Raw genomic sequence first — 26,638 nt, 5'->3', positions numbered from 1 at the left:
ATCAAGAGTGGACTCCAGGCGGGTGATCTCTGATTCCTGGGCCTCAAGTGATGTCTTTAGTTGCCTGCGGGTGCCACCAGCTCTAGATATGATTTCTCCTCTGGTGACCACCTTCATGGCCTCCCACAGTGTGCTCCAAGTGGAGACGGATCCCTTATTGATATCGACGTACTCCTCTAGTTTCTCGGCAAGGTCCTCTCTGAACTGTGGATCCTCTAGCGTCGCGGAAGGCATTCTCCACATGGGGATCGGGGGTCTGGGTCCTCTCTGCCTCCATTGCATAATTAACGGGGAGTGATCGGAAATAGTTCTCCCCAGATACTCTGTGGTTACCGCCAGCGGGGCTTCGTCACGGTCAATAAACAAGTAATCTATCCTTGTGTGGACGTTGTGTGGGGCTGAGTAATGGGAATAACTCCTAACGGATGGGTGTTGCATCCTCCAGATGTCTACTAGGTTGAGTTGGTCTAGTGTTTCTTCCATGGCACGGGTTGCAGGGTTGCTTGATTGGGGGGGAGGAAGCGATCTGTCCATGGTTGTGTCCAGAACACAGTTAAAGTCTCCTCCCCACAGGAAGGTTTGGCCCCGGTGGTGTGCCAGCTTGGGGCTCAATGTGTTGAGGTACGACGGGATTCCGTGTTGCGGGAAATATGTGTTAGCTAAGCAAATCGGGGTCTGTTCCATAGTTCCCCACATTATTACGTATCTGCCGTCCTTGTCAGATTCACATCCATGTAGTTGAAAGGGCACATTTGGGTTTATCCATATTAACACACCCCTTGCGTATTTGGAATATGGGGATCCTCTCACAGTTCCCTCCCATCGGTCTGCCAGTTTAGATAGAGCGTCCCCGGTGAGGTGTGTCTCCTGTAACATCGCTATCGAGACTTTCTTCCTCCTGAGATAGGACTGTATGCGGTTCCTCCTGAGGTACGAACCCATTCCCCTTACGTTCCACGTCATGACATTGAGTTGTGATGCCATTGGTGTGGTGTTCCGAGTTTAGCGTGAGGGGCAGGCGCTGCTGCCCAGTGTGGCATCAAAGCGTGATTGGTAAGTTGTAAGTGATAGGCCTCTGATTCGTCGATTCTTGAAGCGTTTCCTGTGGCCATCTCAGTGTTTTCAAGCATCAGTAGAACGAAGACTATGGTACTAACTAAACTAATAACATAACTCAAACTGGTGCGCCCAGCAACTACAACTGTGTCGCGGTGCTCAGGCGCTCTCGCGCCGTCTGTGCCCATCCGGGAGTCGGGCGCGAGTTGGGTCGGGCAGAAACTCGCCCGGTGGTTCTTTCGCTGGGGGCGGGGTTGCTGCGAGGTGGCGAGGCCAAACGAGGGTCGTTTCCATACGATATACTGTTAATTGGGTTACCTGCTTGGGTCCGGCTATTTGTGCTTCATGTGTGGACGGTGTGGAGGGTCCCTGGGGTCCGGCTCTGCTCCCCCGAGGTTCAGTCTTCCCCACCTGGGTTATCTGCACCGTCGGCAAGGTTATTGTCCTCTAGCCACATGTTGGCCGCTTCCGGATTCTCGAGGAAGATTGCCCTCCCTTTGTGAATAACTTTCAGGCGGGACGGGTACAGCAATCTGTATTTAAGGTTCAGTTGGCGAAGCCTTGCTTTGATCGGAACAAACGAGTTCCTCTCTCTTTGTACTTTCTGGGTGTAGTCCGGGTATATGGAAATCTTAGCTTCGCCCTGTATAATGGGGCCAGTTTCCCTGGAATATCTTAATATGGTTTCCCTGTCCTGAAAGTTTAGTATCTTGGCTATAATTGGCCGTGGGTGCGATCCAGGGGGTGGTCGTTTCTGTAGGGACCTGTGGGCTCTCTCCACCGAAAACCCCTGGGTCAGCCTGCCGGCCCCAACCTCCTGTAGCAGCAGGGTTTCAACATAGGACGTGGTATTTAGGCCTTCATTTCCCTCCGGGATACCTAAGATTCTGATGTTCCCTCGTCTGGCCCGACCCTCGGCCTCCTCCGCCCTCTCTTCTAGGAATGTGACTTTCCTCTTTAGGTCCGAAACTTCAGATTGCAGGGTCGCCGCGGCCGCGGACCCCACCTCTGTGGCTTTCTCCATGGCCGTCACCCTTTCCGTTAAGTTGCGGGCATCTTGGCGGATGAGTTGTATGTCAATTTTAAACTCGTCTATCTTGGAGTCTATGTGGGTCTTTAGTGAGGCAATTGCATCCATTATCTGGGAGTGGTTATCTTTGGGGTCCGACTCTTGCGAGCGAATGGTTTCGGTAGAGCTGGCCCTGGCTTGGGTGGGAGTCTTAGCCCTGGCTGAGACAAAGGAGTCCATGGTGGCGGCCCTGGTTTTTTTGGCGGCCATGTTGGGGGCGTAATAGTGGTTGCCCCGGAGTCCTGAGTCTGGAGGGGTGAAGTTCAAGGCCGCTCTCTTAAATAGCCCAGAGTGGTGTTTTAGGGTGAGTTGTGCCCAGGGGAGTCGTTGTTTCAGTAGTTAGAGGTTATCCAGGGCGCATGAGGTGGGGCGCATGAGGTGGGGCACTCCTCCGCTCTTCCGGGTGTTCTGTCCGCTATCCTGGCGCCCGTGTCTCTGCCCCTGGGCTTAAGGGTGATGGAGCCGGGGCGTTTAGGGCAGAGGTTGTCCCCTCATGGTGAGGGAGTCCAGCTGGGAACAATGCAGGCTGTGGTTGGGGAGGGTGGTCGGGGCCGTACTCACTGTTGCTCCGCGGCCTTGCGCACCGTCACTGTCCTCCGGGTCGCCTCTAGTTTCCGGGCCTTTGGTCCAGGTAACGGGCCACAGCAGCCCAGTGCCCCAGCAGCTCCTCCGACCCAGCCAGCCAGCGGCGGCCTCCCCGCAATTGAGTGTAGGCCCAGGAGGGGGGGGCCGAAGCTGTCTCCCCCCGGCGGGGAAGTCCAGTTGGGCGGCCCAGCCGAGTGGACGATGCAGGTCGCGGGTGGGGAGCGCCGCCGGGATTGTGCGCTCGATCTCTCCGCGACCTGGTGCCTCTTGGCGGTCTTCCGGGGTATCGGGCGTGACAACGGGCCACAGCAGCCCAGTGTCCCTGCAGTTCCTCCGGCTCGGCCACCCGGCAGCCGCCTCCCTGTGAAAGAGTGTACGTCCAGTGAGGGGAGGCCGCTGGTGTCGCCGCGCGTTCCTGTCCCCGGAACACGCGGCGTGTATATTTTCGAGCGGGTCTCCGGTGGTGGGGAGAAGTTGGAGGTAGGTGGGCTCCTCACCGCCGTCTCCGATGTGCAGTGTTGCGCCTCGGCGGAGCTCAAAAATAAGGCGACTCCGGCGCGTAGTGTCATCCGAGGCCTTCCGTCGTGATGATGGGGGAGTAGGGTGAGGATCGGATGTCGGCCACAGTCGGGTGTTAGGATGAGGCCCGCTCCGCTGTGGTGCTTCTCCGCGATGTTCCCCGCCTGGGTGTGCTGGTGGGGATGCTTTACGGAGGCTTCGCTAGGCTCCGTGAGCCGCCATCTTAGATCCAGGCGCGGCGGGGGGAGGGAGTGCGTTCGGTGGTCCGCGCCGACGTCTGGGAGGCCGGAGAGTCCGACCCCTCTAGCTGGTTTTGTGCGGGATCGCCTCGCACACCAGTGCGTTCTTTCCAGGGGGCTGCTAACCCTCTGGAGCCGGAGATAAATAATTCGAAAACGGCGTCTCGGCCGGAGCCCGGCGAATCAGCCTCTGCTCGCCATCGGCTCCAGGCCACGCCCCCTTTTACTTTCTTTATAACCTTGGCTTGTAGGCTGAATAGATTTCTTTGCTGCAGGCACACTACCACCTGAGCTATTTTACTCAGGGTTTGGAACTTACTAGGATCTCTGCAACAACTATATTAATCCACTTAATTATATTATTTGGATTGGGAATGGGTGGGATTGGAACCTGTTACTTTCAGATTTCTCACACCAGGTAATCCGCAAATCAATAAGCGCCTAAAGAAAATACAATTTTCCAAATGCGACTTCATGAACTATAGTTCCAGCTCAATGGTTTTCAACTGCAAAATACAGGTGGGACCACATTGAGAGTTTTGCTTCAGCTCACCCATACCCAGCAAACACCAAGCTAAAGTCTGTCTGTCCAGCAGATGAAGGGCAGGGACTTTGTTTGCACATCCACACAGCTGCTTACTAAAAAAAAGTCACAGCATTATTTGTTTCATTATCCTTTTAAAAGATAAACATGACATGCCTTAATTATTCCAGGCAGCAGTCAACGCAGTACTTGATATATTTCATAGGGGAAAAACTCTCTGGCTTCTAGTAATAATTAAGTCTTTGGCCAAAGCCGAATATCTTATTTTTTGTTGGAATTCGGCCAAATACTTACTCAAAGCTGAATTTCTGTACACCCCAAGTATAAACACTTCAAAGTTTCCCAGAGGTGCTATTCAGATAATATTGCTGAAACCAACGTGATATGGTCCCTTTAGAAGCCTGGTTTTTGTTGAATTCCGCTGTGTTCAAATGAAAGTCCATAAAACCCTAGAGAAGCCATAAGCATAACATCCTAGGATTGTGGGCAAAAATAGGAGTGTTAGTTGGTATGATCACCACCTCTCGAAGTTGCTTTATTATCCTAGGATGTGTGCCTAGAGACAGCCCCTGGGTGGTAGCAGTGCGAGGTATAAATCAACATAACATAACATGTGTCTTATTGAGTCTACTTCCTATTAAAGTATGGCTTTCATCAGGAGTTTTTATGTAGACCCCTTTGCTTGCTATTTATTCTGCAGCAAAATGTAGATCATCGAGTTGTTGTGAATAATGAACAAAAGTATTGGTAAAAGTATCGATTCTTTTTTATGGGGTCCTTGCGAATATTTACCCTTCAGGCCTCTCGATCGGGCCTCTGCACTAAGCAATGTCACACACATACTTCAAAAAGCTTTTTCTTTTGCTATATCTTTTATAGAGTTCGTCATTTTCTCATCTGTTTTTGCCTTATGATCACCGTCGCAGGTTTTTTCTTTTGTGCCTATATTTCGTTGTCCACATTATTTTTTGTTGCTTTTTAGTTTTGGCTAAACGTTTGCAATGCAAACTGGGCATAATAATCCTGCGTATTGTGGGCTTTCTGATGGGTTTAGGGATACATGGCGATGTGTCTCTCATTTTCCTTCTTGGTCTGCGTGCATTACAGCAGCTGTGTTGGCTTCTTGGTGCATGCATTCTATCTGCCGTTCACTTTCTGGTGTGCTCTCATAACGTGGTTATCACCTTCCCCACCACCACTCGATTCATTACTTGCCTTCATTCTGACAAATGTCACAAATGCTTTGAAAAGGACACTTCCAGAGGCCCAAGCCAGTGTGCAAAGCGGCAAAGAGTCTACTTTTTGTTGCCTTTTTTACAAGGTCTCTGTCACACCGCAAGCATCTGCTCACCTTGAGATGAAAGCGGTGCCTATCTGGGAAGGAGGAGGAAGAGGGATTTTTGAGACCTTTTTGCGGTAGAAAGACATCTTTTGATAACATGTTCAAATGTGTTGTGCAAATGGTCTGACGGGTGCGTCTTAGTGCCAGAACCTTTGCTACCCATTTTGCCTTCTAAAACCTGCCTGTTTAAACTATTAAGTGCCTGATTCATGGAATTATTTGCGTGACAATCGCAGATTTGCGCGCCTTTCTGCCCGAAAATCCCTGTTTGAAGTATGGGGATTTTCGGCCAGAAAGGCGCTCAAATCTGCGTTTTTCTCGCAAATAATTCCATGAATCAGGCAGAAAGTGTTCTTCTGCAGCACGGTTCTGGAGACAGGTGTGCCTTTACATGCCTGAGGACCCACCTCCCTGCCAAATCGTTAGTCACCCATTCTAAAAGTGAATGCAAATCCGCCTTTGAAAATGTCTTCCAAAATGTCAGTCTGGTTATTTACCGAAGATGAAGGTTTGGTCATTTGTCGAAGCTGTGTGAAGAGATTGCTTATGGGTGACTAGATGCATACATTGTTGGGGCTTCCATTGTCACACTATTTTGTTGAGGGAATTAGAAGGCTCAATTCATAGGAGCCAGTGCCGCATTTGGCTACAGATTAGAATAATATAGGGTTGTCTCTTACCATGCGTGGTGCTTTTTAAAAAATGTTGTTTTATTCGCATTCAATTCTGTATTCAGAGTCTCTGTACTTGCCCTATCCTGAGCCGAGTACCGAATGCATACAATTAAAACGCATTTGAAATAAAGGCTTTTAAGGCCTCCCTTTTTATCAAAGCTGTAACGTCTTGTAGCAGTCTTTACAATGCAAGACAGTTGTTTTTCAAAATGTATGTGGGGGGAGGGAGTGGCACGATGCGGGAAGGGCCCTGGGCCAAGCCAGTTTATCCTGCAAAGGGTATTGGAGCTAGAAACAATGACCGAAGCGAAACAGAGGCCTAATTATGTAGACCGAGGCAGGTAGAGCACGCACACTGTATGGAGATAACCTGCAAAACGGCAACATGAAGTCCAGAAAAGGGCATGAGAGGTCCTGCCTGGAATACAGAAGGCATGTGATCTAGCAGTTCGGGCTGGACTCCCCTTTTTGGAGTAGGGCCAGGCTTGATGGGCATATGGTCTTTCCCTTTCTGCAGTGGCATGCAGGCTGAAAAGCAATGGCATGGACGGTTGCCAAGAGCAATGCCGCCAAGAGCAATGGCAGAGGTGTTCATTCAAAACCTTCCGGCCTTCACTCCATTCTTGCTAAAGTGCAATTACCTGTTCAGATAGACAGTGTCAAACTATCACGTGCCCTTAAACTTGTATTCATCCCTCCAGCACAATACTCTTTCATCTATCCACATAATCATTAATTCCCACAACCTGCACTCCTACAGCTCTCTCCACTCTTCTTTCTGTTCTACATATTCACCCACCAGGGGTGTTGCTAGATCTGTAAAAGATGTGGGGCTACGCTAATATTAGGACTGTCTGGACTCGGGCTAACCCTTTGGTTGTAGCTCCTGAGCTTCTATCCGGGCTACCACCAAAAGACCCCGTGCTATAACACCCCCAGCCCACCCCTAGCAACGCCTCTGGCCCACACCTGCTAAAGCGTGTCTGTGTGCATGAACTTAGAACATATAACAACCTGAACTATTGGATTTGTTTTTGCTCGTTTTTCTTAACGTCTATAGTATTTTGCCCTGTAGTTGTATCCCCAAACGGAAACTCTCCTCGCTTATCATGAGAACACATTGCATTGCGTGTATTGGTGGTTGTAATTGTATCAGTTAGTGTTGGTTGGAAAAGGCAAGTGTGGGATGGGTGGGAGCGACATGAAAGCAGACTACATCTTCGTCACCCGTTTTATTTCATTTATCCCTATACTGTTTCGATGGTTTCCATATTGGCTTCTTATCCAATGCTTTGTTTTGCAGTTCATCACATTTGTACTTAGCTGATACAGTTGACCCCTGCATTATGGCTTTGTTTTTACTCCATCCCTATGCCGAATTGCATTGAAGTGGCAATGGGCCAGTGGATCTCAGAAGAAAGTTAGCAAGTTATTGCTTCCAAATACTCCAGTGCTTCTAAATACTCCCGGTGCTGACCTCTTTTTATTGGACTAGCTAAACCTAATGTCCTGTTAAAGATTTCACCAGCCTGGAGTTTGGGGCACATTTGTCCTGCACTAACACGACCCTACACCTTTCTTTCAGCTCGTACTTTTTAAAAGGGTTCCATCCACAGTAGACGCTCTTGCTCACGGTTGCAAACTGATTAGCCGTTTTGTATGTGTACGAAATGTTCTCACGGGTGTGCTTTACCACAATGCCTCCAGCTTGTCTTTCTGATTTCCATTAGATGAAAGCCACGGACGATGAAGAAGAGGATGACTTTGTCGAGGTTCCCGAGAAAGAAGGTTACGAGCCCCACATCCCAGACTACCTTCGCAAGGAATACGGTGAGTCTGCACAGCTGTGAAGTGATTTATTCCAAAGAGTAACCTAAACAAACATCCGTTATGAGGTAATAAAGTCATGAGTGGTGTTGGTAATCTCTCTTGGCGGTTGAGGGGGAAGTCATTACGCAGGCGGCGACAGTGATTGGCTCTCGGAATAAACAAAAACTTTGTTAGAAGACTCGACCACTCAGACAGGGAGCTTACTTTTTTCCCTCGTGTTATCCGGTGCCTTCGAGCCGAAATGGCGTGTCATGATAATAAAAAGATATTTATTTTCTCTGGGCAAAAATACACCCATGTATAAACAGTTGTGGGCTAGAGTTTCAGATGGTCTTTTTCCAAAATGGGAGGGGATTAATTTTCGTCACCTTGTGTGTGATCTGCACGGGGGCAGCTGCACCTGACTTGGCCATGAAAATATACTCTGCACACACGTTTCCTGCTACGAATAAAAACACAAGGACGCGAACGATAAGGGTTTTAACTGGGGCTTTCAATGATAACAATAATACTGTAATATTATAGTGTTGTTGGATAGTACTTGATGTTGGCTTACGCCATCCCCCAAAGTTGGTTTCATTATTACACAAAATAATGCCTTTCATTTGATCAGGTTCAGGAAGAAAGGAATGAGCCCTCCCTCTCTGGTTTCGAACCTGTGATAGTAGGTTCGAAGATAGATGTCTGAAGTGAAATCCGAGGATTGAGACTGACATAGTGCAGGTGAGCGCTATGAGGAAAGGACCCTGTGTCTGAATAGTAAACGAAAGAGAATAATGCTGAAGGCAGGTTCTAACAGGTGAGTGAGAGACATGAACCACCGGGGATGTGCAAAACTAGCAGAGGAAGCCTTGAAATATGGAGCAAGTGAGCTCACTGAGTGAGATCTGTGATCCTGATAATGGCATGAACTGAGGCAAGACAGGAAGGTCTCCGTTTAGATATTTGAAACTGGGCTAGGCGCAGAGAGAACAGAGGAAACCTTGAGCAAGCGAGAGTCCAACCCTGGAGTCCACTGCAGAAAATCAGTAATTCAAGCACTAAAGTTGGACCTGGAGCTGGAATTCCCAAAGCACCTTGGAAGAGTGAACATTGAGGGGTTACTTTAATGAGAATCCCCAGTCCCTAACCTAAAGCTAAACTGTGGGGACCTGGAGCCTCTTAAAACCGACATTGATTGGGTTAATTTGATGAGAAACCACAGAGTGAATCTTAGCTAAACCATAGGGTCCTGGATTAGAAGTCCTTGACTACCCTGGAAAGGTGAACATTTAGGAGAGTATACTCTGCTTAATGGAATTCACTACTACACAGCGTGATCAATTTTTTAGAGCTAACTGAGAAACCCATTCTGACAAGAGAAATTGAGTGCTATGGGTGTGAGTTTCTGAAGGCCTTAAAAACCCAGAAAGCCACACTAACCAGAAATTCTGCATGCAGAGACTCTTGAGTGCGAATTAGTAGAGGAAATGTTGCAAACGAGCTTTGATAGTCATACTGTGGACCAACAGTGCCTGCTGTATCTCTGAAGATATATTCCTGGGACGAACCGAGATATACTAACAAGAAACATGTTATCCTGCAACTCAAGAGTATCTTCTCACAGAATGAACTGATACAGCCTTAATTACCAGAAATGTTACATGCTTGGACTCCGATTGAAAGTTCATGAAACAAACTCAGGAAACCTAGTGACAAGAGACTTCCATGTTGGGGGATTATAGTGCAGATGTCTAAAGAATACTGGGAAAACCACTGCACCAGTCTCCTGCCACACTATGGGGACTTCTAATGGGAGATATCAAGGGGGCCAGGCACCTCTCCGAGCTCAAGGAGGTTGGAATCGAGAGGCTCACCTGATAATCCTCACATTTCCTGCTCAACGGCAGGCGACAGTCATGTGCCAAACAAAAGTGCGACTGGCCCTTTAAGGGTCTTTCAAGGAAGCCTGTGATCCCATCACTGGGAAGTGCATCTCCTCTGCAACTCTATCTGAACAAGAGGCAACTATCTCAAAACGTGGCTTTTTCAACATCACCTGACCATGGACTAATCCCAATGGATGCACAGAATTCAACTCGCAGTACTGCTCTACTGTTAAAAGATGACAACCTAAACGCTGGCTAGCCAAACATTGTGCAACGCTCTGCTGCTCTTGAGCTGGGCCCACCGCTCTTAACAATAATACAAAAATAAAATAAAGAAACGGTCAAAACGAATCAAAAGCACTAACAATGCTATTGCGGTTTCCACTCCAGAAGTGACTGCTGCGGTCCATAGGGGCAGTCTCACACAGACCAGAACTCCAAGATGGGGGACCAGCTTCTTAAAGAAGCAGTCCATAAGCCACTCGGATTGCATACCCAAAGGTTTGATACACCTGGGCGTGTGGAAAAGGATGTTAGGGGGAATTGGTTTCACCATAATCAACTACATGGTAACGCTAATAAGGATACACGCCCCAACATTGAGACCGGCCCAATGGAATAACCTGCTAGAATTTAAATGGGACTTCCCAGAAAGGGGAGTTGTGGTTGTTTGGAAAAACCTTGTGGCAAGAGTTTGGGAATGTGGTGGTGATTCAGGATGCAGGCTGTGAAAAGATACTAGAGAGAGACATGAGCAACAGAGGCTGGAGACAAGAGGGCGAGAAGGGAAAACAGAAGGTAACTGGAGGAAGATAGTTGTATGGGGGTGGTGTGACCGAGGTCTCAAGAGGTCTCTTGGGGTGGCGGGAAGGGGACCTCCGGAGGTGGTGGAGGGTGACATCTGGAGAAAGTTGGCAACCAGGAGAAAGAATAGCAGGATAGTGAGGCAGAAAAAAATAGTGTATACGACTAGCCCTGCCATTGAGGAGGAACAGGACCAGAGGATGAGTAGAGAATTGGTGAGCTGGGTAGAAATCCGGATCCTAGGAGTGAGAGGTAATGAGGCCTTCTTGAGATCCCCTGTGGAAACTGGGCCAAGCAAGCCCAGTTAGTGCTGTCATTAAATAAAAGGGAAACTCTAGCTGTGTCTGCAACTTGTGGTGGAGACAGATTAACATCTACAGGACCTACAAGGAGTTTGGAAGTAGCCCTATCCCACCATCAATCTCAAACAAGTTAGAAGGCATTTGTAGAATGAACTTGAGAGACTTGTGAGAGGTAGCTGGAAGTCTTGAGAACGTTATAAGGAGATCTTTAAGAGTGCAAAACCTTTTATTTTCTTTGAACCTGAACTTTGGGATTGCCAAGAGATACTAGAGAGGGCAAGTCCTGTGTTTTATCAGAAAGCGGTTTGAAGGACTTTTGAGGAAGGCTGAAGGTGCCAGCCTAATACTACTTTTGGAGAGGGGAATCTAGGTTGGATTTCTGCCCAGGTCACTGATATTATACATTTTTTGTACAATGATCTTTAAGAATAACGAAACCTCAACTCTTACACCAGGTTTGGTCTATTTCAGAGGTCTGTAACCGACGACTTTCCAGGTATTTTGGGCTATGACCCCAATGATCCCTCACCATTGACAATGCTGGCTACAGCTGATGAACGTTGTGTAGTCCAAAACATGTGGAGAACCAAAGGTTGCAGACAACTGGTCTAGTTTGATTATCAATATCCATGATATGACCACTAATAGAGAATGTTGCATGCAGAGACTGTGTATGGAAGATCCTAGGAAGTACAAAGAATGAACTACTGAGACGATTAAGGGCACACTGGTCTCCCACCCCTTGGCATCTTGGAGAGAGAGCCATTGATGGGTTTCATTATATGCCGCTTACTGGAGTAAAAACTCCCCTGCATCAAGTGAACACCCCCTGAAAGGATTACACAGTGTGTTGGTTATGGATGCCTGTACTCCCAAGGATCTGATAAAAAAACATTTAGAGGTTTACTTATATGCTTCAGACTGGAGTTAAAATTCCTCAATCATCAAGAGGCAGAACCACACGAAGATTACAAGGCCTGCTTGTTGCTTGAAGCAGAGGTATTCAAGAACAGGCAAAAGCAATTCTTTAAGGATTTCTTTGAATGCTTGTTCCCAGATTCCAAACTCTTGATGCCTTTTAGAAAGAATAGAATAAGACATTTGGTGCTTGCTGGTTACAGGAGTATGAACTCCTCCAACCCAAGAACAGTGAAGACTCCAAAGAGGGCCGACCTAACGAAATTTGAAGATCAGAAAAGCCTTTTTCAATTTGACTTTGTCAGTTTATGCCAAATTTGTCACACAACAAGATGTTGAAAATGCGTACATAGCAACAAAAGGTACTTTTTTTCTATCACCTATGAACTGGACAGGCATTATTCTTTTATTAACTTCTGTACGGGTGCTAGTACCAGTGGCATTCGTTTCTACTGTAATGTTCCCTTCAGAGAGATGTTACTTGTGCATAGCTCTTGATGTTTTGCAGCAGATAAGTTGAAGCTTCTAATCACCTTTGCGCCATAAATCATGGGGAATTTATTTCATTATTGCTAGGTAAACAGTGGTGACAGTCTACTCAAGTATAGTTGTTCAAATCACGCATGCCCACACACACCCTAACCTTCCAATTCAACTTTCTTGCAGCCAGAATTGGATTCAACCACAACTACGCCCATGCTAGAATGTCTTATTTCATCAAAGGATTGAGTTATGTGCTATGATATTTCATAGGGATAATTTTTTACTATCTGTAAACAGTAGTCTTTACAACTATTTAGTAGGGGAACCCCTTAAGTATATTTTATGTGAGCAGAGAAAACCTTTGAGAACATCTTGACCTATGGTGCCTTTCCAGTCGGGTTATTCCTTTGTAGGTCCAATTCTCCATAACTAGGATTTAAAGTTAAGTTCAGGTTTTTCTCTTCTCTCCATTCCAGAAGCCCCTTTGAGAGCTACAATTCCAGTTTCACCTGACAGCCTTTGAATTTCAAATCAGTCCACGTAGATACTAATAGAATGCATCCATGTCCTCTTGGTCTCACATCTGACACTTAGTTTTTCTTGCCAAGGTCACCTACCATGCTTTTTCGCACATAGTGGTGTAAGGTGATCCAGAAGCTGTAATTGCCCTTGTTTTAATAAAACATTGTTAGCACACACGTATCATAAATCCTCAGCTACTACAGCAGTATAAAAGATCACCTACATATCACAAATGTAACCGATTATTTCAAGATAATGCAGCAGTATACTCCGTCTTCTAAAGTCTGTTGTGTGTCCTCTTGAAAAAAGATATGATGTTGACAAAATAATCTCTATAATTTCCAAATGGATTTACAACATTCCATGTTAAAAGTATCCCCAGGGGTCCCTATGTCAAGACAGAAAGTCAAGGTCAAATTCTAACATTTGATTGAGAATATTTGAGATCTTAGAAAGAACAAACAGCCAAAATGTCTCCAATGCTGGATATGTAGAAAACCTCTAAATTAGCATAACAGCTACTCCCTCCACATCGTGAACATTCTAATACCTTACACAGACACCACTGGATCATTCTACTGATCCATTTTATAGTATTATAAAAACTGAAACTTATTTTTCACTGTAGTAATCATGGCACCTGAATAAATGTGTAATCTCTTCCCTGAAGCCTCTCACATCGTTCTCAGGAAACACTGGACTGCGTTTTACAAGAGCAACATCATTATTTTCACCTTCATTGAACTGCTCATCATAGGACGAAATTACCCCATTTCCCACCATTTTTTTTAAACATATTTATCATCATAGAGCCTGTTTTATCCATCATATTGGCAGACCCAAAATGGCAAATAACTAAGGTTTCCCATAACTCAATTCGGCCATCAGAGAAGATTCATGGAATCCTATTTTTAAACCATATGATCAAGAAGCTCTGCAACACATGTACCTTCTTTCTTGGCATCTGAATTGTTGGTCTATATCAAGAAAGGTGCTCATTGTGAGTATTTAGGATTATTCTCTTCAGAACCCAAAACATGGAGGTAACTTCACTGTGCATTTTTTGTATATCAACCCAGCTCCTTGTAAAAACGTTCAACCCCTTCAGCCTAACATTTTGAAGAGTTCAAGGGCCTCACACTTCATATCCTGTAAAGCATGTAGCTCTCTCAAATGAAACTGGATAAACACCAATATAGTTACCTTCACCCTAAGATGGTTTTGATTGTATTCAACAGAGCAGTGCAGTTTCAAAGTCGAAGTTTGAGCAAAGCCAATCCTCCTTCCTTCTATTCCTTAAGAAGATATTTTGATTTTTCTATGTGGGTGTTTCCAATCCCAGATAAAAATTCAAACAGTTTGGGAAAAAGGGACGTGCACAAAAAACATACATTAACATCCAGGCCTGCATAGTTATTGGCTGATTCGACCATCATCTAATGGAAGATTTGGCATCTTAAATAATTTTCTCAAACCTCTTCTGCTCAAACGTGTACTGGATCATTACGCAATGCTCTGCCTCAATATATTACTATGTTAAACGTAACTCCATTTTATTTGAGAAAATTCAGGATTCCACCAATAATTTTATCCTCATTGAGGCGATGGCCTTGAGACTGTCCCAGACAAATCAGCACAATGAAACCACTTATGAACAGACCCAAAAGGATCTGAGAGAAAGTTGCTATTTCTTGGAAATCCTTCACAACTCTTTAGAGGTAAAAATGGGAATTTGTTCAAAAACAGACGCCAACGGCAAGAAAGTTGTTAATTTGGCCAGTTAATGTACTTGGAAACTCTTCACACACACACAAGGAGAACTGCATGAAACCTCTGAAAACACAAATTATTCTATTTCAATACTGACCTCCGAAGCAGCTTACATAAAAAGGGGTCAGATGTTATGTTAGGTGGCATATGTAGAACAATTACGTGAAGTTAAACTGATTGCATTCGTCATCAGATCTGATGACATCCTTTGTAATATACACTACTACATTTCAAACAAGCGTAATGACAAAATTGAGGTGGAAATCTTTCATCTTATTGGTGACGTTCCTTTAATAACAAGTGCAGTGGCGTTTTTACAACTGAAGTGGCAGAGTCAAAGGCTGGTGCATTTCGGACTGGTCGTCCATCAGGGCTATCTCTATAGACCACACAAAAATATGCATTTGTCCAGACCTACTAAATTGAATTCATGCCATGTTACAATGGGTTGTTCTGGTTGGCTATTACCTCATACCTGTCTGCCTGAGCACGAGTTACCAGTGGGTAATATCGATCAAGCAAAGGGATAGAAAAAAATATAAATGATACCTGTTTGTGTTAAAAAAGTAGAATTTTGTTTACAAAATGTGTGTAAGCAAACATAGCCCAGATTATGGTAAATACCTTCTTTGTCGTGTTATGAATTACTCAATGCCAAGATCAATCTGAAAGGTAAAGCCCCCTTTCGTTAAAAATGTACAATGTAGAGTGAAAAACCACATTAAGAAGCTAGTAAAAGCATACTAAAGTGATCTTACCTAGTCGGTTTGAAGACCTGTTCCACCAAAAAACATAGATCCGCGTTCGAGACGAATGCTGTCCGCATTATGGTGACTATTTACCTGTAAAATTGCAGGTAAAATGGCAGTGTGTGTGACGTTATCAAACATGATGACATCATCATCATCCCATTCCTCTTCATTATGTCGTAGCCGATCCGGCATCCACATGGACAGCTACTGAGAGCAATTGAGTTTATCTGTGTTGTGTAGAACCCCAAAACATGTGTCCTGCGAAATATACAGAGGGTTATTGAGTGTCGTGGTCAATAAAATGCAAACTATACTGGTGATGACACTGATAACATTCTCAGCATCGGTTGCCAGCCACTTAAAAATATGATAGTGAGTACAAAAAACAGATTTTTTATTTTAACAAAGAGCCTGCTAAGTGCAGAGATTACAGTGATGAACCTTCCAATGACTTTCAAAGTAACTAAGAGCGTGTCGGCTGCCTGCGATCAAAAATAGAAAATTGGACATTACGAATAATCGCAATAAAAAAGAGGAAAACATAAAATATTAGGCAATTACTGGATGGTGACGCAAGTCATTTCTTTGCTTATTACGCATCATGCATACGTGAACATCAATGTGAAACAAAATAAATGCTATTTTTTGTTCCTTTGGCGATCTGCCAGGAATATTTCGTAAATGAAAGTATGCATATGATCAATGTAATAAAGATGCAATGGATGTAAAGATGAGCCAAACTTATACAATATATCATAATTATGAGAAGAAAATATGAACATTCCATGTGTAGCAATAGTTGTGGAAGTAATTAGCAAAAACTGCTCAAGCACAGTTTCTCATTCATCCGATTGGGAAAGACGTAATCAAGTCTGTCAAACCTGAATGCTTCCCTTTGCTTAAGGTTCTTGCCAACATTAATAGTTAGGTTTTGTGTTTATATTCTTTCCAATTTCCGAAAGCGGATTTGTGATAACTGCTGCCTCTGTTGATCAAAATGCCTGTCTATCACAGAGTTGATTATGTAGTCTGATGTTGGACCTATGTTCATTCCACCTTATTTTAGCCTTCCAGCATGTTTGTCCCACATAGTACAGTTCGCAAGGACATTTTATTGTATATACCACATTAAGTGTATCACAGTTTGCATGATGTAATGTAATAATTTTCCTGTTTTGGGATGTAGAACAATGTTGCATTTCCTTATGTTGCAGTTGCAACAGTTTAAGCATTGGAAGGTGCCTGTCTTCCTTGGTTTGACTGTAGGAGTGTTGTGTGGTTGAGTGTTAACGAGAAGATCTCCTTTGGTAAGCAAACGCTGGTTGTCACTAAAGAAATCACACAATTCTTTATCGCATGCAGCCATCGTCCAATGTGTCATTATGCTCTTTTTAAAAAATTGTTGTTGAAAATAGTATATTATTGAAAAATATGGTCAGTGATTACATTATATCCACCAGTCAATTCATAGAAGAAAACACAAAATAAAACATGAAAAAGCAAATGAAACAGCAATTCAAAATCACTAGTACATATTTGAGCGGTCGCTCAGTTTCTTTCTGATAGTTGAACCACAAACCTGGTGGATTGGTCTCTGCAATCATTCTTAACAAACTAAACTTAACTTTTGCTTTCTCACCCCCGCCCCATCCTCCTTCCTCTTCCCTCCCCCCCTTCCGATAACCACCTTAGAGAGTGTTAGGGAGAATTCTCTTATAAGGCTAATTTCCCAAACCTAGTGAGTCCCCCAGTAGCTTTGCTGGATTTTTGGGGTTTGTTTTTTCTCCTGCTAAGACTGATACTCTTTTACTCCCACTCTTAGACATGATTTGAGGTATGTCTTTGACTTGTTTTGTGCTTAGGGGCTATGGGGTTTCTTTTTACTCCATAGGGTATCGTCTGTTTTTCTGTATGTGTGGTACACAGCACCCTCAGTGCAGTACCACAGGGGTGTCACAGTGACCACCAAACATAGACTCCATACCCTGGGACGGACTACTGTCTCCCAGGGCATGTAAAGTCACCATTGGCTTTACTAGTCCAAAATTGTGAACAGAACCAGTACAAACCATCATATTGTGGAAGTACTGGTAAGTGGTAATTCGATTGCCCCTGGGTCTGTTTTCAAGGGGGCACTGTCCAGTCCCCCCTTATCGAGTTTCTGGCTGGTGGCAGTGGTTACCACGCGAAATATTCCACCGGAATATTCTCTATGGGATTTTCCCATTGATTTTAAACACACCACTTTTTGGTGCAATGTTAAAGATACCGCCGGTTTATTTATTTAATATTAAATCCCCGGTTGGGTCTTTTTGCCAGAACTCTTCGTTTGTGTCAGTCTCTGTAACTCTGACCAAGGTCGAGCCCTTTGTTCCACTATTTTGGCGGGCTTCTCCACAGAAGCCCTCCAAATGGTGCCACTCTGTCTGGGTTCCACAGGAAGGGTGGAGGGGGGAATTGGCACCCTGGACTGTGTTGCCTTAGCAACCCAAGTCGCACTCTACTCTGATTGGCCCAGTGGTGAGCCGCCCGGCTCACCACTTAGCATGTGTGATTGACAGCTAGGCTGATGAATGGGGGTTTTTCTGCATAAAAGCAGGGCCTTTGGGACTGGAACTTCAGAAGTCGCCACAGGACCTAAGAATCAGAAGAGGGAAGAAGCTGAGCCACCTGCAACTGACGACACCACCGGTGAAGCCCTACTGCAACAAACTCACCACTTTTCCAACGACAAGAGAAGATCTTCTGCTGGAGAGTCTTCTCCCTTTGAGCTTGTAGGACCAACCAGTTCACCCTTTTTTCGCTTCCAAAGACGTCACTTGGTCGAATCGCCCGTGCCAAGCACCCTGGCGGCTGGATAGCCAAGCTCACCACTTTTGACCGCGAATAAAAGGACCGCACCTTTTAATCGGGAACTCCGCGGCTGGTTTCATCCCTGTGCAGTGCAACGACTCCATGTTTCCTCCTCGACGAGATCTTCTCTTCCCCTGGTCGGAACCACGAACTTCAACCACTGCCAGGAACAGCTGCCCCCGCTGGAGCTTCCTTTCTCTTTAAGGTACTTAGTCCTGCCTGGCCTCCCTTTCTACAGATTGCTAAAGGTGACCCTCAAATCCTTGGCTTCTAAACTGGGTTGGCTCCAGGCCTTCTAACTGTATCTTTTGAATCACTCCAACATCTTTTGAACACTCTGCAAAGACTTTCAGTGCACTTTAAACCGTGTGATCCTGGGCACATTTCGCTTTGCTCCCTTTAAAGTGGGCATAGCCTATGAACTTTGGCTCTACAGTATAACCTGCCTTTCTCCCCTTGCTCTGAACACTTAAGTGTTGCGAACTGTTTTATTTTATGCTCTGCTTTTTCTCTCCCTTTTTAACCTACACTATTGGAGTGCCATCTAGGTTAAGCGCTCACTTCTGTCTTATAAAATAGTTGTGCTTTATCCCTGACTTGTCTGATAGTTAAGAAGGGAGGTGTGTATATTTACCTGGCTGTGTTTTAAATTAGTTTTCATTGAGAGTGTTAGTGTATTACCTAAAAATGTGTTTTAAATAAATAACGATATACTTTTTATACAAAGCTCTGGTCAGTGTTTGTTTGCTCTACTGTGTTTTGGCCCTATTGTGTATACTCTCCATTCTGCCCTACTCTTCTTGAGAAAAGTCTGACTGCTCAGCCACAGCTACCAGGTACATCTGGGTGGTGCAGACTGCTACCAATTGGGTTTACTGCTTAATCCTGTGGTCTTAATCTTTTTGCAGTGTTCCCCAAGGGAACTGCACAGGATTCTGCCTAACAGAGAGGACACAATAATTCAGTACAGGGTAAGCACCCACCTAATGTTTGATGCAGCCTTTGGCTCCCGGGTAGTCCAGACGGCCGACCTAGTTGTCTAACTTTTGGCTATTATGTGATGGTTAGTGCGTGTCAGAGGGTGGGGTATTGAGGTCATAGCTTGTTCCTGTTTCAAAACTCCTGAAAGGGAAGCCACATTGCATCTAGGTGTGAGTGTGATTCCAAGATTTTTGCCGTAAGGCTTTCCATGTCCTATATCTCCTTTGATTTGCGCAGCCATTCCCTTTTTGTTGGTAGTGAACTTCCCTTCCACTGTATCATTAGGCACACCTGAGCTGCTAGGATTAAGTTTCTGGGCATGTGCACCAACATTATGTATTGGTTCTATAAACTCAATGCCAAACAGGACTAAGAGTGGGGTTGTTGCTCTCTTGATACCCTCAATGCCAAGGATCCAGCCCAGGATTTCTTTCCAGTAGGTTTGAACTTTAGGGCATTCCCACCATTGGTGCAAGTAGTTGCTTACGACTGAACAGCTTCGCCAACAGTATGGACTTATCCCCGGGTACATTTTAGCTAGTCTCTGGGGGGTGAGGTGCCACTTCATGAGCAAGCTACTATTGTGTTTTTTTTATTAGACTAAGATTGTGGAGCTCCAGACCGCTCTGTAGATAGCGGGCCATCCTTCTATGTTGCCTTTTGATCCAAGGTCCTTCTCCCACCAAGCTTGCCTGTGTGGCACTATCAGGTGTCCCCTTGCTAGTAAAGCACTGTATAACCTTGCTATCAATCCTCTGGTTCCCTGATGATTGTTTCGCACGCTCTCAAACCGGGTTAGTTTTTGCTGGGGTTGTTTGTTCCGCCGTGTGTATGTTAGTGCACTCTTTAATTGTAAGAATAGCAGTGGGCGGATTAAAAGGCCCTGCTGTGCGGCTTTCAACACTGATTTGGTCAGGAAGGCTCCCGTCTTTCCACAGTTGCCCCACCCTGACCATCCCCTGCTTGTCTTGCGGTTGGAAGCATATTGGGTCGACTATGAGATCTCTAACAGGAGGAGCCCAGATGCAACTCAAAGGGGATGGCCATATGGGGATACCGTTCATGTCTGATTTGTTTTTCCGAAGCGACCACAGAGAATTGGGTGTTTGTGTACTATTTGCGGTAGTAGATCTTGGGGGACCCACAACCACTCTCCTAGTGTAACTGTTGAGAGGTGTCTGTTTTCTAGGTGAACCTATTGCTTCTCCCCCGATTCCCTTAGACGGTCTAACAATACTCGTAGCTGTGCCGCCCTATAGTACTCGTACATATCTGGGAATCCCATGCCACCTTTTATCTTTTGAAAGAATCATTGTTTCATTGTTTTGTAGGCGATGCAGGGCCTTTTCTCCCTCCCATAGAAAGGTCAAGAGGGAGCGCTTTACTTCGACGTGGTACGAGTCTTGGAGCACCAAAGGTAGCGATTGAAACAGGGTAAAGTGCCGTGGGAGAACATTCATTTTGATTGTGCTAAACCTTCCCGCCCAGGAAAGTTTTAACTTTGACCATTTTTGGATGCCCTTTTTAATAGCGGTCCACAGTGGGGCAAAGTTGGCCTGATATAATTCTCCCAACCGTCTCATAATGTTCACCCCTAAGTATCAGATGTCATGGTGGTTTTGCTTCATGCCCCTGCTTTTTAATAGGTTTTCAGAGAGAGATTCACTGTCTTGTAATGGCAGGATATCTGTCTTACTTACGTTGATGCGAAAGCCCGTGTGGGACCCATATTCAGTGATTGTGTCAAGGAGAGCTGGGATGGACCGGTTTGGGTGGGTCAGATATACCAAGATGTAATCTGCAAATCGCGCCAGTTTATACTCTTTTCACAAATTTCGTGAGCCTGCTAATTGCAGTGTTCTTCCGGATACATTGGGCTAGTGGCTCCGTGACACAGCCTTGTCTAGTCCCTCGACTAAGGGTGAAAGGGGGAGATGCTATAGTGCTTGAGCGCCCCTTATCCAAGGTGTACCTAGGCCCACCTTTTACAGCACTGCCCACATGAAGGGCCATTCGACTCTGTCAAACGCTTTTTCAGCGTCTACAGAGGGTGGGGTCTGTGTCTTCAGTGTTAGTGCTGCTATTAAATCCAGTGTCTTACGGATATTGTCGGATCCTTGTCGCCCCCTCACATAACCCACCTGGTCACTGTGCATGAGCCATGGCAGTACCATGCTTAAGCTTTTGGCTAGGACACTGGTGTACATTTATGCAGACGCTAAACAGGAGGAATCCCGGTAGACACTGGCCCACTGCTAAGTAGGGGGAGGGGTGTCTACTCTGTCTATACCCGTTTTTCTTTTTAGACTATCAATATATATGTGAGACAGAGTTTAGTTCACAGGTTGCACCCCACAAAACGGTTAACAGTGGTTGAAAACCATCTTAAAATCAACCATACACTTTTAATCAGAATGAGCAAAGTTAAAATGTTATTAAATCGACAAATTCTCAGAATCAACACAAACGTTGTGCGACACATAAAACATAGGAAATTGTAGATTACAGTCAATGATTGCTATTCACAGATTGATGTGGGTACACCCAAGACAACTCATATAGTGTACCACTTTCTTATTTTTGTCCGATAAAACAGTTTGTGTCTCAGTTCGAATCCAGAGAGTTATCCCCTTGCACGCGTGTTATGTTCACCTCTTATCTTTCACTGCGCTGGATGGAACTGATCTTTTGTTGGGCACTCCTTGTGTTTTATTCGTAGGCTGCAGCTCCTCTCCCGCTCTCTGTACCGGTTTATAAGACAAGTCCCAGCGGCATGTTTTCAAATGCTGTTTCTGTGTCCCGTTTGGGGACATAGGGGCTTCACCCTGCTGTTTTAAATGAGGTTGCTTCTCTCCGGTGGTTCACTATGCCCTGCACCAAGCAGGGGTTGCCTGCCTACTAAAAGTTGCAGGCGCTGTGCCGAGGCCTCCCGGGTGCGTGTCAGTCTGGGCGGTGTTTGGAAAAGTTGCCTTTACAAATTCTGATTGGGACTTGGCTAGCTGGTGGTCGGCCGCTTCCCCTAGTTTTCCTTCACTTTTTTCTAGGACAGGGGTGGGGTGTTACGAGGGTGCCGCCATTCCTGTGTGGATTTCAAGGAAGCAGAAGGCTGAGGCAGCCATGTCGTCTGCGCCCCCTGGTGGTCTCCCATTATGCTCTTTTTGATCTTTGGTGATTGGGTGCAATATTTGCTTACAAATACTAGTGGTGGAGGTTGTTTGGTGTTTTTCTGAATGTTTAGTAATGAGATGCAAGTTTTTGAGTTAACTTTGATCTGTGCTTCCACACATTTTTCAGTGGAGTAACCTGTCTCCAGGAATTTGTTTCTGATTCTAGTAAATTCCTGTTTGCATGCCTCTTCATTGTTGACTATGCGCTTGACACTCAACAGTTGACTGTATAGGAGGCTGGTGTTGAAATTTGGTGCATTGAGTTGCATTTCCACATCTAACAATGTATGCCTGGGTTGCCCATTTCATGTGTGATTTGGATTATTGTATCTATAGCATTCAGATATTCAGCACACAGTTTTATTGTATACATCCCTTTATTCTACCTTCAGACTGATCTAACTCCTACAACCACCTCTAGCAGAACTCTCACTAAAGGCATAAAATATTTAGCATCAAAGGGTTTACAACTCACTTCTTATTTTGTGCATACCAAATTACTGTAAATGTTGACTATTCCTAGTACACAAATGCAAGCAATACTATTTCCATGCAGATCAATATTTTAGAGTTCTGTTTGGTACAGGGAAACATAATGGTGGGAAAAGGAAAAGCGAAAAGCAGGTGGCTCCTGTTCACCGAGTGAATCACATTCCTCTCAGGGAATCCCTAAGGCTAAAGCCAAGATTAATTCTAGCCTTAGTGTACAAACCTGAGTGAGCTAAACGCTTGCAGAGTCTGGGGATCTCTCCTCTACTGAAAATGATAGACCATAATAATAGTGCCCTCACAAAGGTATACCAAGATATGTGAAGAGTTTTTTCCTACCCAGGTCCCTAATGTTTAACTCCAAAGTAACCTAGCTTCTAACAGGTTCAACTCTCAAAGTCCTTTAATTTCAAATAGAAACCAACAGTTGGCACACTCCAACTGTTGGTTGCCTTAATATTCTTCTGAGGGTCTTTGCATCATACGCCTACCACCAAGAATGAATTATTCTCCCTTGCTTTGGTGATACCCAAGACCTATTTCCTGCCGTAATTTCCCCCACGCTTGACTGGGTACTTGACAAATTTGAAGTTATTCCAGGCCACCAGCCAAAGGTCCACTTCTGGGCTTGAGCCCGCAATAGGCTCAGTCTGGTCCTCCCTCCTCCCCTCATCCCTTCTTGTTACTTCCTCTCCCCCTCTTTCCTCTTGCCCCCTCTACAAGTTTGTTTCTTTGTTTCTTTCTTTTTGAGGTGCTAAGAAGCACTCAAATTTCTTATCACGATAACACCTTTTTGACATTATTTCATTTTTGTTGGATTATGGGCACTGAAGATAAATACATTTCTTTACCGTACCATATATCTTCCTCGATAAGTGCTCTGTTGCTTTTTTTCCCCATTGTAGCAATGTCTACCATGTGATTGAACTATGGATTATTTTATTCTCTGAATATTAGATCTCACATTTATTTGTTGCAAGAGGCAGTCGACTTGTTCAGTCACTGTATTGTTTACTGAAAAGTAGTGTGTTTGTGTCTGTTATTATCTCTATATCCAATGATGTGGAGCCCAGATCATTTATGCCTAAGGCGAGTATTGTCTCCCTTACCTCATTATGTAGAGGAAGTGTGTCTGTCCAAAGTCTAAAAGATTCTTCTAATAAGTGACAAAAAGGGTTCTAACAGAAATACATTGGTGGGCTCCCAACATCTGAGATCCTATTTTAGAAAAAACATATTATTACAGGACAGACAGTGAAACAACTAAATATGTAAAGACAGGCATAAACAACAAGTAAAATGGCAATAACCAGCGTGAAAGCGTGAGCCTGAAATTCAGTACTCTTAATTAGGGCAGAGTTGTTTGGCAACCTCAGCACTAATCCTTGTGAATTGAACCACATACTGAAGCAATAAATAAATTGAGCATCTTTTTATTAAATGTGTTCTCAGTTCGGGCGATGACACATTAATCAGTAGCAAAACATAAAACAAAGTGACAACTGAATGGAACACAGGCACAATTGGTTTACATGGTGGTTGTATACAATGAAGCAAGTATTACATGACATACATGGTATCTGACATATTTTAGCACAGGTTTTGTATTGGTACACAATCAGAGCCACTCATGTGGCATATGCTGTATATTACTTCAGACTAGACTCCCAGTGTTTCCAAATGTGGATAGCTATTTGTCTAGGCTGATTAGTGATTAGATTATCTAGCAGGTCTCTCGCACCCACACACTGGAATGCCCTACCTCCCACAATCAGAAGTGAGGCCTCCCTCTTGGCTTTCCGTAACGCTATGAAAACCATCCTCTTCACCTAAGCTCCCTAGCACCAGCATGAATACTAAACTGCATAAATTGTAAAAACCAACTGCATAAGCTGTAATGATAGAACTACGTGTGTAGTGTTTTGGTATTCTGTCTATGATTGCTACCACGCCTGTACCTCTGTAACTAAGCTCTTGCAAGTAACAGCGCCTCAATGCCCTTGGGCTGTTTGCACGCTATATAAATAAATACGTCAAGTTTCTTTATTGTGGAAAGCTTTGTAATTATTAGCAAGCCTCCTGTGGCCACATGGCAATGGCTGCTAGCCTAACTGTCAATGCGGAAAGACGTTTTGGCAGGTATTTGTAATTTAACCGTAGCCTTCCTCAGGACCCTGTTCAATTTCCTTCCGAGGGACCCCTTGATAGTTGTCTCTTCTTGTTGGGGCAGAAAAACCCAGGGGGGAGAGAGGCCTCGTCAGAGCTTTTTGTTGGATGAGCTGTGCGTTTTCTAGAGCAGCTGAGATCGTGGGAGAGCTGGATGCAGTGTGGATCAACCTGAACACTCTCATGGCTGGTTTCTTTGTGCTGTCGTTTATTGTTTTTCTGCCTTAAAGTACCCAATAACTGGGGTGATTGGTCAATCACCCCATTAATTATGGCCTTGCTACGTGAGTAGTTGGAAATCCTAGGTGACTGTTATGTCCCAGGTCTTCCTGACTCCCCTACAGTATTACCACAGGTGCGCTGGCTTACCCTTTTCTTGGCTCTCCTTGATTATGAAATTACATCACTGACACAGGCTGTGGGAATTGCATACAAGAGCTTTGGTATTGTGTGGCTTTGTGCTTCATCGCTGAATAAGCCTTTGGATTTGTTTCTTCCTATTTGGGTGTTTTCTGGCACCTGCGCAGGACCCCTCTAGCCTGCTCACCCCACTTTCTCTTGCACAGGTATGGTGAGTCTTTCACTCTGTTCCCCCAATATCGCGGCTTGACTCTCAAACCAACCCTAATTCTACATGGATGTGTAATGAAGTGTGTGGTTTCCCTCTGAACAGGACAGTGATCAGCTCATGGGCGCATCTGCAGAAAATCTGCTTTGGGTGAAGCAAACAATACCATGGGAGGACATGGAGGTTGTTGCCTACAAGAGACTAGGTTGCGAGAGGAACCACTCTTTGATGGCTTTACAGTCCTGGTTAATCCGGCTATTAGAGGGACGGCAGGAAGACCTAGGGCTGGGCATTTGACTCTAATTAACACTTGGGCTTGATATTAGTTCTTAAAACATAGAACCCGTCTTCATATATATAATATACAATCTTAAGAAAAGGGGGCTCCCTGATCACCAAAGTGGCACCCTGGCAAAGCCATCTAATCATACTTAATATCTATTGGAGTGATCCTGATGTAGAAACGACTGCCATGACAGATAAGATCGCTGACGTTATCGATGTGGGCCTAATGTATGACAACTCAACCATTATAATCTGTGGCGATTTTAATATGCCTCTATATTCCACCTTTGCCAACAACCCAGAGGAAAGACTGACCGCTAGTGATGTGAAGGGTTATACCCGACTTTGGTATGACTTTGTAAAAAGTCGACATTTGCATATGACAAAGGGTATTTTGAGCAAGACAATTTTTGCCATGGAACGTGGAAAAGGCGTGGCTTCTCCTCTATTATCGATGACATCTCTGGGTCCTGACGGGATTTCTCACAAAATGATGAAAGAACATCTGAAACAATGGGCCAGGCTGATGGACCTTAAATCCTGAAGAAAGGAAAAAAAAAGGTTCTGAGGTCTTGGAAGACTGCCCACATAATCCCGATCTTTAAAAGTGGAACAAGAGCAGAGCCTACCAACTATAGGCTCATTGCTCTCCTCGAGGTCACGGGGAAAGTCTCTTCCTCCCTACTGCTTACAAGAATGTCCCAATGACTAGTATGCAATGCTCTACAGGATCCATTCTAGGTGGGATTGGTAAAGGGTCTAGGTACGACACGAATCTGGACCGATGCCAATAATTCCCCTGAAGACGCAAGCCTTGTGCTATCAAAACAATGGCGATGTCGAAGTAGTTGA

At 44.9% G+C, this 26,638-nt stretch overlaps 1 protein-coding gene across 4 annotated transcripts in view; it reads left to right on the top strand.

Moving 5' to 3' along the window:
* The window catches only part of UVSSA (UV stimulated scaffold protein A), a 765,945-nt gene that overhangs the window by 275,779 nt on the left and 463,528 nt on the right, over positions 1–26,638 (top strand). For all 4 annotated transcript variants that reach the window (XM_069632154.1, XM_069632155.1, XM_069632156.1 and 1 more), the window contains one exon: positions 7,759–7,858. In XM_069632154.1, coding sequence (XP_069488255.1) covers positions 7,759–7,858 — 100 coding nt within the window. The remainder of the gene's footprint in view (positions 1–7,758; positions 7,859–26,638) is intronic.

Source organism: Ambystoma mexicanum, chromosome 6q (genome assembly GCF_040938575.1).
Source record: "Ambystoma mexicanum isolate Mex_15411 chromosome 6q, UKY_AmexF1_1, whole genome shotgun sequence".
In the NCBI taxonomy this organism is placed as follows: Eukaryota; Metazoa; Chordata; class Amphibia; order Caudata; family Ambystomatidae; genus Ambystoma; species Ambystoma mexicanum.
Note: the sequence above shows the minus strand (reverse complement) of the source record. Positions and strands in the feature narration are given on the sequence as shown.